This window comes from Pristiophorus japonicus, chromosome X (genome assembly GCF_044704955.1).
Source record: "Pristiophorus japonicus isolate sPriJap1 chromosome X, sPriJap1.hap1, whole genome shotgun sequence".
Lineage (NCBI taxonomy): Eukaryota > Metazoa > Chordata > Chondrichthyes > Pristiophoridae > Pristiophorus > Pristiophorus japonicus.
In genome coordinates, this window is record NC_092010.1 from 20,286,733 (window position 1) to 20,301,296 (window position 14,564).

The window sequence follows — 14,564 nt, forward strand, 5'->3', positions numbered from 1 at the left end:
ATGAGATCCCCTCTCATCCTTCTAAACTCCAGCGAATATAAGCCCAGTCGATCTAACCTCTCCTCATATGTCGCATGGCTGGGCTCCGCCAGACCGAACGGCTTTCATGTCCCACCAGCGCGGCTGTACGCTCCTCCAGGTCAGTTAAAGGCTGCAGCTGAGCAGAGCTCCCCCCCCCCCCCACCGGTGCACCTCTGCGCGGCCTGGTTGCTAGATATCTTCTTCTGCAAACAAGAAAAGAGCATAACATAAGCTAATTGACTAGGTAGTATCATGAAGTCACAACGGTTTAAAACGTTACATGCTGCTGATTTATGTAATACATTTATGAATGACAAACTTAAATTCAATACAGGAGATTCATTGTTTGAATTAAAACATCACATCGGTAAAATATAAAATGCAACTTACTCTTGCTGCCGCGACCAAGCTATCCCAGCGTTTTCAGCACTGGTCCGCTCCCCTTGCCTCATGGGATGCTGAGGAGACGACATCAGCGATTTCGGCCCACATTTTTCTATATACACGGGATGGGGGTTTCCCGTGCACACCCCGAGTTAGTTGTCCCCTCCGGGAATGAACCTCATTCACCAAGGCCTCATTGGCCTCAACGCTAAAGGGCTTTGCCCTCTTCCTCTCCCCCTCAGCTTCCTGATGGCTTTCTGACATTTTTGAATTTTAATTATAATTATAACTATTATAAAGTTTGTCCTGTTTTGATCTGTCCTCTCGCCTCTCTGTCTCTGCCTTCCTCCTCTTTCTCTATCCTCTCTCTCTCGCTCTCTCTCTCTCTCTCTGCCCCTCCCTGTGCCTTTTGTGCATGTGTGGATGACCCCTGACCTCCCAAAACGCGGGAAAGCCAGTCAGCCGAAAAAAACCCCACACGTGCGCAGAAGCCCATTGCTAGGGAAGCTTTTGCCTTCTGCATCGTTGGATATTCGGTGGGCGAACGTTGGATCGCCCATTTCACATCGTCGGCCTATCGGCGAGTGGAAAATCGCTCAAAAAAAATGGGCGATGTTCCAGCGATTAGTAAGGCTGAAAGTGGAAAGTCTAGCCCATAGAATTCAAAAGCAGAGAAGTTATGGTAAACCTGTATCGAACCTTGGATAGACCATACTTGGAGCACTGCGTACAGTTCTGGCCGCCATATTTTAAAAAGGATTTCGGGGCACTGGAGAGGGTGCAGAGAAGATTTACAACGATGATACCAGAAATGCGAGGTTATACATATCAGGAAAGGGTGAACAGGCTGGGTCTCTTTTCTCTTAAAAAAAGGCTGAGGGGTGACCTAATAGAGGTCTTTAAAATGATGAAAGGTTTTGATAGAGTGGATACAGAGAGAGTGTTTCCACTTGTGGGGAAGAGCATAACTAGAGGCCATCAATATAAGATAGTCACCAAGAAATCCAATGGGGAATTCAGAAGAAACTTCTTTACCCAGAGAGTGGTGAGGATGTGGAACTCGCTACCACAGGGAATGGTTGAAGCGAATAGTATCGATGTATTTAAGGGGAGGCTAGACAAGTATATGAGGGAGAAGGGAATAGAGGGTTATGCTGATAGAGTTAGATGAGGAAAGACGGGAGGAGGCTCGAGTGGAGCATAAACGCCGGCATGGACTGGTTGGGCCGAATGGCCTGTATCTGTGCCGTTTATCCCAAGTAATCCTATGAATTTTGCTGGGTGGGGGCATACTGTCGGGGGTGGGGAGGTTCGGGGGAAGGAGTGGGTTCAAGCTGCCACTGATAGATGTGTGGTGATGGTGGATGTTTTCAAGGATAGGATGGCTGTGGGAAGTGGAACCTCTCGAGTACTCGTCATGCGGAGGTGGCGTGGGTGATGAGAGCAGGGAAAGGAGGGAGAAGAACAATACAGGTGCTTGGGCCAGAGGTGATGGCAGCTGCAGGAGGGGGGAGGGGGAAGCGAGGACCTGTATTATTTAAAATATAACTCAGTACAGGTTTTCCCTGGTAACGCTTTCAAGAAATCTCTCCTCCCATTATAGACAGATGGATAGATGAACAGATAGAAAAGAAAGCAATTGCTGTTGATAAAGAAAAAAGAAAGACTTGCATTTCTATAGCGCCTTTCACGACCACCGGATCTCCAAAAGCACTTTACAGCCAATGAAGTACTTTTGGAGTGTGGTCACTGTTGTAATGTGGGAAACGCGGCAGCCAATTTGCGCACAGCAAGCTCCCACAAACAGCAATGTGATAATGACCCAGATAATCTGTTTTTTAGTGATGTTGATTGAGGGATAAATATTAACCAGGACACTGGGGAGAACTTCCCTGCTCTTCTTCGAGTAGTGCCATGGGATCTTTTACATCCACCTGAGAGAACAGACAGGGCCTCGGTTTAACGTCTCATCCGAAAGACGACACCTCCGACAGTGCAGCGCTCCCTCAGCGAGAGTGCTACCCACTGAGCCACAGCTGACACCTTTTCAAGGTTTTCAGACGGTGTTATCGTGGGTTACATAAGAAAAATCAGAAATAGGAGCAGGAGTAAGCCATACGGCCCCTCAAGCCTGCTCCGCCTTTCAATAAGATCACAGCTGTTATGAAAGATTTTCTTGCAACAAACAATGACTGCTGGTTTATGCATTTTATGTTGTTATTATCAATTGGTGGCTCCAAAAAGGTGGGCTATATCTTGCACACTGCAAGCTGGCTATTGAAGGGAGAGAAGTGGTACTCATAACCAGCCGCGAGCTGCAATCAAGAGGCTGCTAAGCACCTGAAATAGCAGTGGGAAAAGCAAAGCTGAGTGCAAAATCGCTGTCTAATTGGGTGTTGCAGGAATCGGAAATCGCCACAGTCCCGGCCTGCAAGACCATCAGCAGGCCGGGGCCACTGCAGGGAGCAGCACGTGCTGCAGCAGGAGGGTGATGGCTGCGAAGCCAGGTCGCTGATTGCAGTGCGGGCAGGCACAGCAGGAGGGGCGAAGGAGCGGCAAGAGTCCATAGAGGGAAGTGACCAGGGCCCAGGAGAGGCGAGAGTTCGGGGCCCAGAAGAGCCGAGGGCCCAGGGGCAGCACGGGCCCAGCCCACACTGCGATATGTGTGTGCGCACTAGGTCCGTGCAGCAGAGCAGGTCTCCAGTCGTCCTGGTTAACCCTTGCCACTGGACCAAGGCCAAGCTCTGTCAAGCCCGTGTGGTGGCTGGTGTGCAACGGCCACCCCACGTTAAAAAAATCCACGCACAGGCATCTTCCACCCTTCAGGATGTAGTTCGGGACCCGGAATATTAGGTCCTTCATTGAAACACCTGTGAACTCCTCCCTTTTTGGCGTGGAAGCAAGTCATCCTCGTTTCGAGGGACTGCCTGTGATGATGGTGACAGAGTGAAGGAAGCTTGATCCAAGGTCTAAGGGCTGCAAGGAGCCAGGGAGAGGAAGGACACAATCGATGAAGCGGATGACCATCCCTGCCCCGTAGGTACCTGGCATGGAGGGAGAGGGCTGAATGCAGACAAGCAAGGGTCAGCCTCTACTGTCCCACATCTGCCTGACCCAGATGCAAGGGTGCCCTGCCCTACGACTGTTACAATCCCAGCAGCAAACTCCGCGGCCACCCAGCATATTTACTGTTTCCACTCGAGAATCACTTAGAAGGTGAGGTGCCATCCATCTGAAGCCAAGCACCAGCGGGCAGCACTAAGAACATAAGAAATAGGAGCAGGAGTAGGCCACCTGGCCCCTCGAGCCTGCTCCGCCATTTAATAAGATCGTGGCTGATCTGATCATGGACTCAGCTCCACTTCCCCGCCCGCTCCCCATAACCCTTTACTCCCTTATCACTCATAAATCTGTCTATCTCCGCCTTAAATATATTCAATGACCCAGCCTCCACAGCTCTCTGGGACAGAGAATTCCATAGATTTACAACCCTCTGAGAGAAGAAATTCCTCCTTATCTCAGTTTTAAATGGGCGGCCCCTTATTCTGAGATGATGTCCCCTGATGTTAATTTCCCCCATGAGTGGAAATATCCTCTCTGCATCCACCTTGTCGAGCCCCCTCATTATCTTATATGTTTCAATAAGGTCATCTCTCGTTCTTCTGAACTCCAATGAGTATAGGCCCAATCTACTCAACCTATCTTCATAAGTCAACCCCTCATCTCCGGAATCAACCGAGTGAACCTTCTCCGAACAGCCTCCGATGCAAATATATCCTTTCTTAAATACGGAAACCAAAACTGTACGCAGTACTCCAGGTGTGGCCTCACCCAATGCCCTTTCCAGTGGGGTTCCGCAGGGCTCAGTAATAGGTCCCTTGCTTTTTGTGATATACATCAATGATCTTGACTTGAATATAGGGGGTATGATTAAGAAGTTTGCAGATGATACAAAAATCGGCTGTGTGGTTGATAATGAAGAAGAAAGCTGCGGACTGCAGGAAGATATCAATGAACTGGTCAGGTGGGCAGAACAGTGGCAAATGGAATTCAATCCAGAGAAGTGTGAGGTAATGTATTTGGGGAGGGCTAACAAGGAAAGGGAATACACATTAAATGGTAGGACACTGAGAAGTGTAGAGGAACAAAGGGACCTTGGAGTGCATGTCCACAGATCCCTGAAAGTAGCAGGCCAGGTGGATAAGTTGGTTAAGAAGGCATACGGAATGCTTGCCTTTATTGGCCGAGGCATAGAATACAAGAGCAGGTTATGCTTGAACTGTGTAAAACACTGGTTACGCCACAGTTCGAGTACTGTGTGCAGTTCTGGTCACCGCATTACAGGAAGGATGTGATTACACGGGAGGAGATACAGAGATTTACGAGGATGTTGCCAGGAGTGGAGAATCTAAGCTATGAGGACAGATTGGATAGGCTGGGTTTGTTTTCCTTGGAACAGAGGAGGCTGAGGGGAAACCTAATTGAGGTGTATATAAATTATGAGGGGCCTAGATAGAGTGGATAGAAAGGGCCTATTTCCCTGAGCAGAGGGGTCAACAACAAGGGGGGCATAGATTTAAAGTAATTGGGGGGAGGTTTAGAGGGGATTTGAGGGGAACTTTCTTCACCCAGAGGGTGGTGGGGGTCTGGAACTCACTGCCTGAAAGGGAGGTAGAGGCAGAAACCCTCACCACATTAAAAAAATACTTGGATGTGTACCTGAAGTGCCGTAACGTACAGGGCTATGGATCAAGAGCTGGAAAGTGGGATTAGGCTGGATAGCTTCTTGTTGGCCGGCATAGACACGATGGGCTGAAATGGCCTCCTTCCGTGCTGTAAATTTCTATGAGCTAGAATTTCCACCGCCTCCAGTGCGCCAGTGCAGCCTGAGGAGAGTGTTTGAAGACCAGGCCCTCGAAACTGTCACCAAGCTCATGGTCTACAGGGCTGTAGTAATACCCGCCCTCCTGTATGGCTCAGAGACATGGACCATGTACAGTTGACACCGCAAGTCGCTGGAGAAATACCACCAACGATGTCTCCGCAAGATCCTACAAATCCACTGGGAGGACAGACGCAGCAACATTAGCGTCCTCGACCAGGCCAACATCCCCAGCATTGAAGCAGTGACCACACTCGATCAGCTCCGCTGGGCAGGTCACATTGTCCGCATGCCAGAGACGAGACTCCCAAAGCAAGCGCTCTACTCGGAACTCGTCCACGGCAAACGAGCCAAAGGTGGGCAGAAGAAACGTTACAAGGACACCCTCAAAGCCTCCCTGATAAAGTGCGACATCCCCACTGACACCTGGGAGTCCCTGGCCAAAGACCGCCCTAAGTGGAGGAAGTGCATCCGGGAGGGCGCTGAGCTCCTCGAGTATCGTCGCCGAGAGCATGCAGAAATCAAGTGCAGGCAGCGGAAGGAGCGTGCGGCAAACTAGTCCCACCCACCCCTTCCCTCAACGACTATCTGTCCCACCTGTGACAGGGACTGTGGTTCTCGTATTGGACTGTTCAGTCACCTAAGAACTGATGCTAAGAGTGGAAGCAAGTCTTCCTCGATCCTGAGGGACTGTCTATGATGATGGCTCTACCCAGCCTGGGTCTGGTTGCTTGGTGTCCGCACCATGGTTGAATGGCAGTCTTTGTCTCCCAAGGGTCACCTTTCCACTCTTCCCCCTTCGACTAAAGAGACTATTGGCTTAAAGTGGAGAAGTTGCGATCACATTGATTCAAGCCGCATATTGAGATAGAGAGAAAATGGGCCTCTTGGTTCATATAGAGCACAGTAGCAACTTGGGTGCAGTTGATGACTTCCTGGCCTCTTTAAATTCTCTTGACCCCTCTTGCTGCAGCTGTTGATCAGTGATAATAGTCATTGGCCCTGCTGAATGAAAATTTGGGGTATGAATGACTCAATCGCATAACTACAATACGCCCAAGTCTCCTGGGATCTTTTACGTCTGCCCATCAAACCCTCCGTCCAATCGAATTTCCGCCCACAAAAGTGACCACACCCCTGATTCTCAAATGTGAGTGGCCTCCAATTGCGTTTGTTCAGGGACCTCTTAACATTGCGGCCAGATTTTCCGGCACAGCAGGAAGCAAGTTCATTTTTCTGGCCTTCGAATTGCAATTTTTTGGAGCATTCAAAAAAAAATCCTCAGAGAGACCTGCTCTGTATTTTCTGTTTCTCTGCATGGATTTTCATGATCTCAGTAGAAGTCAGTCACATGAAAAATTGAAAAGCTCTCGAATTGCAGGTTCTTAAACGTGCTGTGACTGTTGGGCAAGATTGAGTGTTAAAAGAGATAAAACTTAAATTTGAAGACTCCTGGAAGAAAATATATGATGTCAGTTTGGCACTTTTCTTCAGCCCCTATTATTTCAAGGATTTCCACCCATTTTAAGTTTGGGCGCATTCTAATAAGATTGGGAGGGTTCTTGGGCGCAACTTGACATCGGCAAAATTGAGGTGACATTGGGCGCATTTTCGGGTCCAACTTGAGAATTGTAGCCACGGAGAAAGCTCCATGCTTTAATATTACTGGGCACTATCGCACATTTATTGGCTGGCATTAAAAGAAAGACCGACTTGCATTTATATAGCGCCCTTCACGACCACCGCACATCCCAAAGCACTTTACAGACAACTTTTGGAGTGTAGTCACTGGTTTAATCAGGAAACGCGGCAGCCAATTTGCGCACAGCAAGCTCCCACAAACAGCAATGTGGTAATGACCCAGATAATCTGTTTTTGTTATGTCGATCAAGGGATAAATATTACCCAGGACACCGGGGATAACTCCCCAGCTCTTCTGCAAAATAGTGCCGTGGGATCTTTTACATCCACCTGAGAGGGCAGACGGGGCCTCGGTTTTAACGTCTCATCTGCACTGGATTATGGGCTCAATTTTCCCCAGTTATCTGCGCCCGTTTTTTGGTGCGCGCCGCTTTTTTTTGCTTAAATTAAAATATCTAAGTTTCCCCAAAGATTGTGTGAGAGCTACGATTTTTTTAGGTTCATTATTTTTGCGTCAATTCTGGCCATTTAAGCAAGTTTGGCCAACTCCGATTTACTCCAGTTTTTCTGAGGACAGCCTGTGTGTCCACTCTGGGGGAAAAAAACTTCTGGGCAGTTAAGAAAATTGGTGCAGGTAAGAGAATGAGTGCAGTAGATGCAGTTCCACGGCCCGGTCAGCAGCAGCAGAGAGGGAGAGAGTAGGAGAAGAGAGAGGGGGGGTGGGGGGTGGGGGGGTGCTTTTCAGCCGGGTTAGGAGCGGTAACCAGCACCGGGAGGAGGAGGCCCTTCAGCCAGGGCTAGCAGCGGGCACTGACACCGGGAGGCCTTTCGGCCAGGGTTAGGAGTGGCACTGGGCACCGGGATGGGGGGGGCGGGGGGAATGGCGGAGGATAGACTTTTGGCATAAACCCTTTAATAATTTAATTCTGGTAAGCTGCTGCAATGTGTAAGGTGCTTGTGCAGGTTGCTATGAGCTGGCCAGAATGTGTTGTATGTTTCACTTTCCAGCCTCAGCCCGCAGTGTGTCCCTGGTTACCCTGGCAACCCGGCCTTTTTGGCGCAGATCTTAGGCTCTACCTCCAAATCTAAAGGACAGGCTAGGCGGTGCCAAAATCAACAATTCAAATGGGGAAAGTTGGATGATTTTGTTTTGGCGTAGTCGGGCCCCAAAAAAACGGACGTAACTCATCAAGTACGCCAAGAAACGGCTTTGGGGAAAATTGAGCCCAATATGCTCAAGTCTCTGGATTAGGGTTATTCGGGTTAATGACAACAGCAATTCCTGCGTGGTGGATGAGCAGATAGATAATGATATCTCTATAAAGAGATTATGCAGCAATAAGTGCAAATCCCCTTCTTCATTCAGTCACTCCTACCAGTGCAAGCAGGGGTTTAATCTGACAAGATGATTAACCTGTCTACAGCCACAAAAATGCATCAGGAAATAAAAGAATAGCACCCTGGCCAATTAAATTCCTTAAGATCAGATTAATTCAGAATGAGAACTTTTATTCATTGCAAAATCTAGGTGACAGGCAACACAATGTACAAAATGGCACCACATAGCTGGCAACCTGGCAGCAATGGCAGAAGCTCGATTGGCGGTGTTGCAGACACTTTTCCGCGGCTCTCCTGCCAGGCGGGCATCAAGAGAACTCCCACAGTAATTCACTGTCGTATTCGCAGAAGGTGGCAGGGGTCTGGAACTCACTGCTTGAAAGGGTGGTAGAGGCAGAAACCCTCATCACATTTAAAAAGTACCTGGATGTGCACGTTGTAATGTATTTTCTTCAAGGGTTCTTTGCTTAAGAATCCATAGCAACACATTGCTATTAAGAACTAGTTGGTTTATTAGCAAAGGTTTAACAATCGCACGACACGTTACCAGTTCATCCACCAGGCTCACAACCACCTGCCTCATTGTGGATCCCCCGAACCCAACTGGCTGGGGTTTTATTGAGTCTTGTGAATGTCACGTGACCGGCTAAGCCACTCCCAACTCAACAGCTCTACAAACAGCATACTCACCGGTGCATAAATTACACTCTTGCAACCTTGCTGTAACTTGCAAGGCTACGGACCAAGAGCTGGAAAGTGGGATTAGGCTGGATAGCTCTTTGTCGGCCGGCTGTAAATTTCTATGGTTCTATGATTCCTGGTTTTACCATCTTCAGGAGAGATAGGGAGGGGAAAAACTGAGGTGGATATGAATAAGGGACTCCGTTATAGCACGAGAATAGAAGGGCATTCTCGGTGGTTTTGTTAAGGCAAGATCCACGTGGATAGATTTAAGGAATAAGAAGAGGATATTGAACAATTCTCAGTGTGTGTTACAAGTCACCAAACAGTAGAGATGGGATCAAGGGAGGCACTGATGGCCCCTTCAAGAGGATCTGCAGAATGTTCAGAGAGATATGTATGAACAACAGGCCAATAATACTGAGTGATTTTAACTAACCCAAGACAGACTGGAATAAAGGTAATACACGTGGTTAAAGTTAGGGAACACGCTTCAACATGTATCAGGGTCTGCTACCTGGACCAGAATGTGCCGAGCCCAACAAGGAAATAGCATTAAGCAAAATACTGCCAGAAATCTGAAACAAAACTAGTAAACGCTGGAATCACTCAGAGGGTCAGACAGCATCAATACCCAAAGCGTTTGAATTTTGTCCGCTCCACAAATGCTTCCTGACCTGCTGAGTGAAGAAAATAGCTGATGTGAGATTTGGAGAGCAACTGGGAAATGACGACCATAACATAGCTAGGTTCAAACACAAAAAAGGACAACCAAGGCTCTGACCACAGTTTTTGAATCCTGTTCAAGAAAGATAAATTGGATAACTGTAGACCAGTTAGTCTAACATCAGTTATGGGCGAACTCTTTTATAATCCATAATTTGAGATGAAATGAGTCAGCATTTAGAAAAGCACAGGATAATCAAGGAGCTGCAGCTCGGGTTCGTTAAAGGCAAGTCGTGTTAGATAAATGTAATGATGTTTTTTTGTAAAAAAAGTGGATAGATAAAGGGCATGCAGTAGATGTCGTGCATGTACGTTTTCAGAAGGTGTTTGGTAAGGTGTCACACAAGAGGCTTGTTGGAAAAATTCAGGCATATGGTATGAAATGAAAGGTAATAGCAGGGATGGAAGGCCAATCAACAGACAGGGAAAAAAGCCTTAGGGTTATTGGGTATTACTTGGATTGGAGACAGGGATTGGATTGGAGTAGTGTGCCTGAAGGGTCAGTGCCGGGGTCACTTTCTCATATAATTAATCAATATATATTATATATATATTTGATGATTTGCTAAACAGTGAGAAGGACTGCAAAAGACTTCAGGAGGACGTAGCCAGGTTAGCAGAATTGGTGGACAGGTACCAGGTGCAATTTAATGTTGAATAGTGTACAAAAAACAAGGGGGTGGAAATTTGGTCTTTTGCCGCCCCACTTAGCGCCCCAGAGGGGCGGCAATGGTGGCAGAAAGCAATTGCGCCCGGGCAGCCAGTTTCCAGTGCCCCGTCGGGACTCTTGGTGCCGGTATCGATGGCGGGGGGGGAGGGGAGCGGAGCAGTGGACAAGGGATAGGGATGGGGGACTGGACAGGTTTGTCGTGTCTTGGACTGCATTTGGTTTGGTGGAATTTCATTGTGCTACACACATCGGGTCGTTTATACCCCATCCCTCAGATTTGGCACTTCACATTAAGGTTGTGTCACACTGCTCAAGAGAGAACGCAGCCCATGCTCACCCGATAGGCACCTACGGTGTTCATTTAACGTGCCCTGACGTGAGGGAATGTGCTCTCCCTGCAAATAGAGTATACGAGGCGCAAAGCCATTATGCATTATTTCATAAGCCTCATTCCTGCTTGGTCCGAAGCAGCCATTCCCACACTGGCCCATGAATATCCCACTGGCAAGGAAGAGCGCTGTACCTCACTGAAGGTCAGAGCTGCATCAGTCACCCTGCACATATTAAACATCAGAATGCTTGCACACACTCTGAATAACTTAGCACATTTGTGAACTGACTGGTCCAGACTTCGGGGAAAATTGGCCAGAGTCTGGGAAACGACCCCTCCTTTCTATGATCTCCCGCACAAAATGATGCTGAATCTTTCTGTGGCTTCACTTATCTTCTCTTGCTCCCTCCCCATCTTTGTCTCTCCACACTGTGGCTGAGCGAGAGAGCGGAGGGTGTGCTGCCAAGCTGTGTCGAGGCCCTGCTAACGCAGCTCACTAGGGCGTGAGAGCAGACCAGGGTGACTCAGCCTCGTCTGCACGCTCCTTCTCTCCAGGGTACAGGCCTGGGCTTTGCTGCACACCATCCCCTGACAGAGGCTGAGATTGCGAATAACAGGTGCAAAGACCCACCTGCTCTGTGCTGCCATGTACTGCAGGCCCAAGGCGCTGTAACTTTTTGTAAACCCTCTTTCAATTTACAGGGTATTGTCACCTCTGTGCCAACCAGTGAGTTGTTGCAGTGTGTCAGCCAATGAGTTGGAGGAGGGACGGGACTTACGGCAGGGCTCACAGCAAACCGAGTCTATTTTATTGCAAGCAGAGTCTATTTAAAAGAGTCTCTACGAACTACAGCAAACAGAACTCCTGCAGCAAAGTCTTCCCGATAAAAGCAGGGTGATTCCTCCAGCTAAATGCATTGAGTGGAGGAGAGATACATCATACAAATTATGCGCGTAAAATCATTCCCAGTCACTGCCTGGCATGATTGACGGGGGAATTACTCACTCATCTCCATTCTGGCCTGGTCTTGTGTCACTCGCCGTAAATTTAAACGATGGCTGTGCCGACGGCTCATTGAGGGATGGGGGTAACTTTGCCAGAAGACCCTCCGCGGCCGTCGTTAGCTGTTTCTCCAGGGGCTGTTGCCGATCTATCATTCCAAGGTACGGCAGTAGATCGAGAGACTGCCCCAGGAAATTTCATACGCGTCTGATTTGGTACCAAGCCGAAAAGCTCAGGAAGATCGCAGGTTTGATTCCCCCAGTCTGCGTTGTGTTAGCTCCCGTTTTGGGAAAAAAAAGAAATTGGCTCTTGGGTTACCGGGTGACGCAGGCAGTGCGGAATTCAATTGCCCATCTCTAGAACCTGGGGGGGGGGGGGGGGGGGGCGCTACAGTTGACTTCAGATACCCTTGGGTTAGGGCGTCCAGGGCTCCGGCTGCCGGCCCCTGCCTGCCGGGAGGCGCACGTGTCGGGCGAAGATGGGATCAGCTTCGGCCGTAACCCTTTCTGTGGGCAAATAGTACAGGCCCACACGCAAAGAATCTCTCGGGAAGCAGAGGGTGGCCAGAACCCTTGTAATACGTGACCCCCAGCAAGGGTATTGGTGAGGCCGCACCTGGAGTACTGCATGCAGTTTTGGTCACCTTACTTAAGGAAGGATATACTAGCTTTGGAGGGGGTACAGAGACGATTCACTCGGCTGATTCCGGAGATGAGGGGGTTACCTTATGATGATAGATTGAGTAGACTGGGTCTTTACTCGTTGGAGTTCAGAAGGATGAGGGGTGATCTTATAGAAACATTTAAAATCATGAAAGGGATAGACAAGATAGAGGCAGAGAGGTTGTTTCCACTGGTCGGGGAGACTAGAACTAGGGGGCACAGCCTCAAAATACGGGGGAGCCAATTTAAAACCGAGTTGAGAAGGAATTTCTTCTCCCAGAGGGTTGTGAATCTGTGGAATTCTCTGCCCAAGGAAGCAGTTGAGGCTAGCTCATTGAATGTATTCAAGTCACAGATAGATAGATTTTTAACCAATAAGGGAATTAAGGGTTATGGGGAGCGGGCGGGTAAGTGGAGCTGAGTCCACGGCCAGATCAGCCATGATCTTGTTGAATGGCGGAGCAGGCTCGAGGGGCTAGATGGCCTACTCCTGTTCCTAATACTTATGTTCTTGTGTCAGAGGTAAAAATGAGAGGAAACCATAAAACAAATAATAAGTCAGATGAACGAATGTTAGACTGAACATAAGAAATAGGAGCAGGAGTAGGCCATACGACCCCTCGAGCCTGCTCCGCCATTCAATAAGATCATGGCTGATCTGATCTTGGTCTCAGCTCCACTTCCCCGCTCGCTTCCCATAACCCTTGACTCCCTTATCGGTCAAAAATCTGTCTAAATATATTCAAATACCCAGCCTCCACAGCTCTCTGGGGCAGAGAATTCCACAGATTTACAACCCTCTGAGAGAAGAAATTTCTCCTCATCTCAGTTCTAAATGGGCAGCCCCTTATTCTAAGATCATGCCTTCTAGTTCTAGTCTCCCTCATCAGTGGAAACATCCTCTCTGCATCTATCTTGTCAAGCCCCCTCATAATCTTATATGTTTCAATAAGATCACCTCTTATTCATCTAAACTCCAATGAGTAGAGGACCAACCTCCTCAATCTTTCCTCATAAGTCAACCCCCTCATCTCAGGAATCAACCGAGTGAACCTTCTCTGAACAGCCTCCAATACAAGTATATCCCTCCTTAAATACGGAGACCAAAACTATACGCAGTACTCCTGGTGTGGCCTCACCAATACCCTGTACAGTTGTAGCAGGACTTCTCTGCTTTTATACTCTATCCCCCTTGCAATAAAGGCCAACCTTCCATTGGCCTTCCTGATCACTTGCTGTCCCTGTATACTGACTTTTTGTGTTTCATGCACAAGTACCCCCAGGTCTCTCTGTACTGCAGCACTTTGCAATTTTTCTCCATTTAAATTATAATTTGCTTTTCTATTATTTCTGCCAAAGTGGATAGCCTCACATTTTCCCACATTATACTCCATCTGCCAAAACTGTACGTGTGTGATTTGAGGACTGGCTGGTTGCGAGGGTCTGACCTATGGGCTATGGTGCAGCTCCCATGGCCGTCCAGTGTGTAACGTGTTAACTGCTGCTGGTCTCAGTGTGTGTGTTTTACATCTTGCAGTGCAGCTCGAGACAGACGGACATCAGGCTTTTTTTGTCATCAAAATCCGACATACCACCATCCCAAAACTATACAGCTCCGGAGACCAGCCAGGTCAGTGCTATTAATGCGGGAGATCGCCCGTCGAAACCCCAGCAGCCGAGCCAGCCTCGAGCACGCTCTCTGGGCTTGAGCGGTCTCTTTAAAGGCAGCCGCGCGAAATGTAGCGTCGAATGCCGTGCCTGATTGACGCGAGATCCCGATAGCTGTGCGAAAGTTTCGCGAGGACGTGCATGATTGTGGCTCTGGATGGAATTCCTGCAGCGGAACTCCCTCTTTCCCCCCTCAAGTGGTTCTGCTCCCCGAGGCTGCAATGATCCTGCGTTCCAGGGTGGGGAGGACAGGAAGGATATCGCAAGGCGGAAATGGAATAATCGGGGAAAAAAACTTTCTCAACAGGGCGGCGCCACGTTATGTACGCAACCGCGCCAATTTTAGACAAGCGCACAAAAAGGAATAATTGCAATGTTTGTCTTCACTATGGCGGCATTTAAATTTGTTAATAGCATGTTGTCCTTCCCCGCTCCCAGACGCCCCCCGCCCCCCCTGCCCTCCCCACTTTTTCAGCTACACTCTGGTGCCATGTGCCATTCACCTTGCCCTCTGAGCAGAACAGGCCTCGGCCAGTCTCATTCTGAACCAGCCGCTT

The 14,564-nt window shown here is 48.7% G+C and overlaps 1 protein-coding gene across 5 annotated transcripts in view; it reads left to right on the plus strand.

The window, feature by feature from the left end:
• b4galnt1b (beta-1,4-N-acetyl-galactosaminyl transferase 1b) overlaps positions 1 to 14,564 on the plus strand; it is a 109,097-nt gene that overhangs the window by 66,697 nt on the left and 27,836 nt on the right. For 4 of the 5 annotated variants that reach the window (XM_070869445.1, XM_070869447.1, XM_070869448.1 and 1 more), the window contains one exon: positions 13,877 to 13,969. The exons of the other annotated variant lie outside the window; for it this stretch is intronic. In XM_070869445.1, the coding sequence (XP_070725546.1) occupies positions 13,877 to 13,969 (93 nt within the window). The remainder of the gene's footprint in view (positions 1 to 13,876; positions 13,970 to 14,564) is intronic. 5 annotated transcript variants of the gene reach the window in all.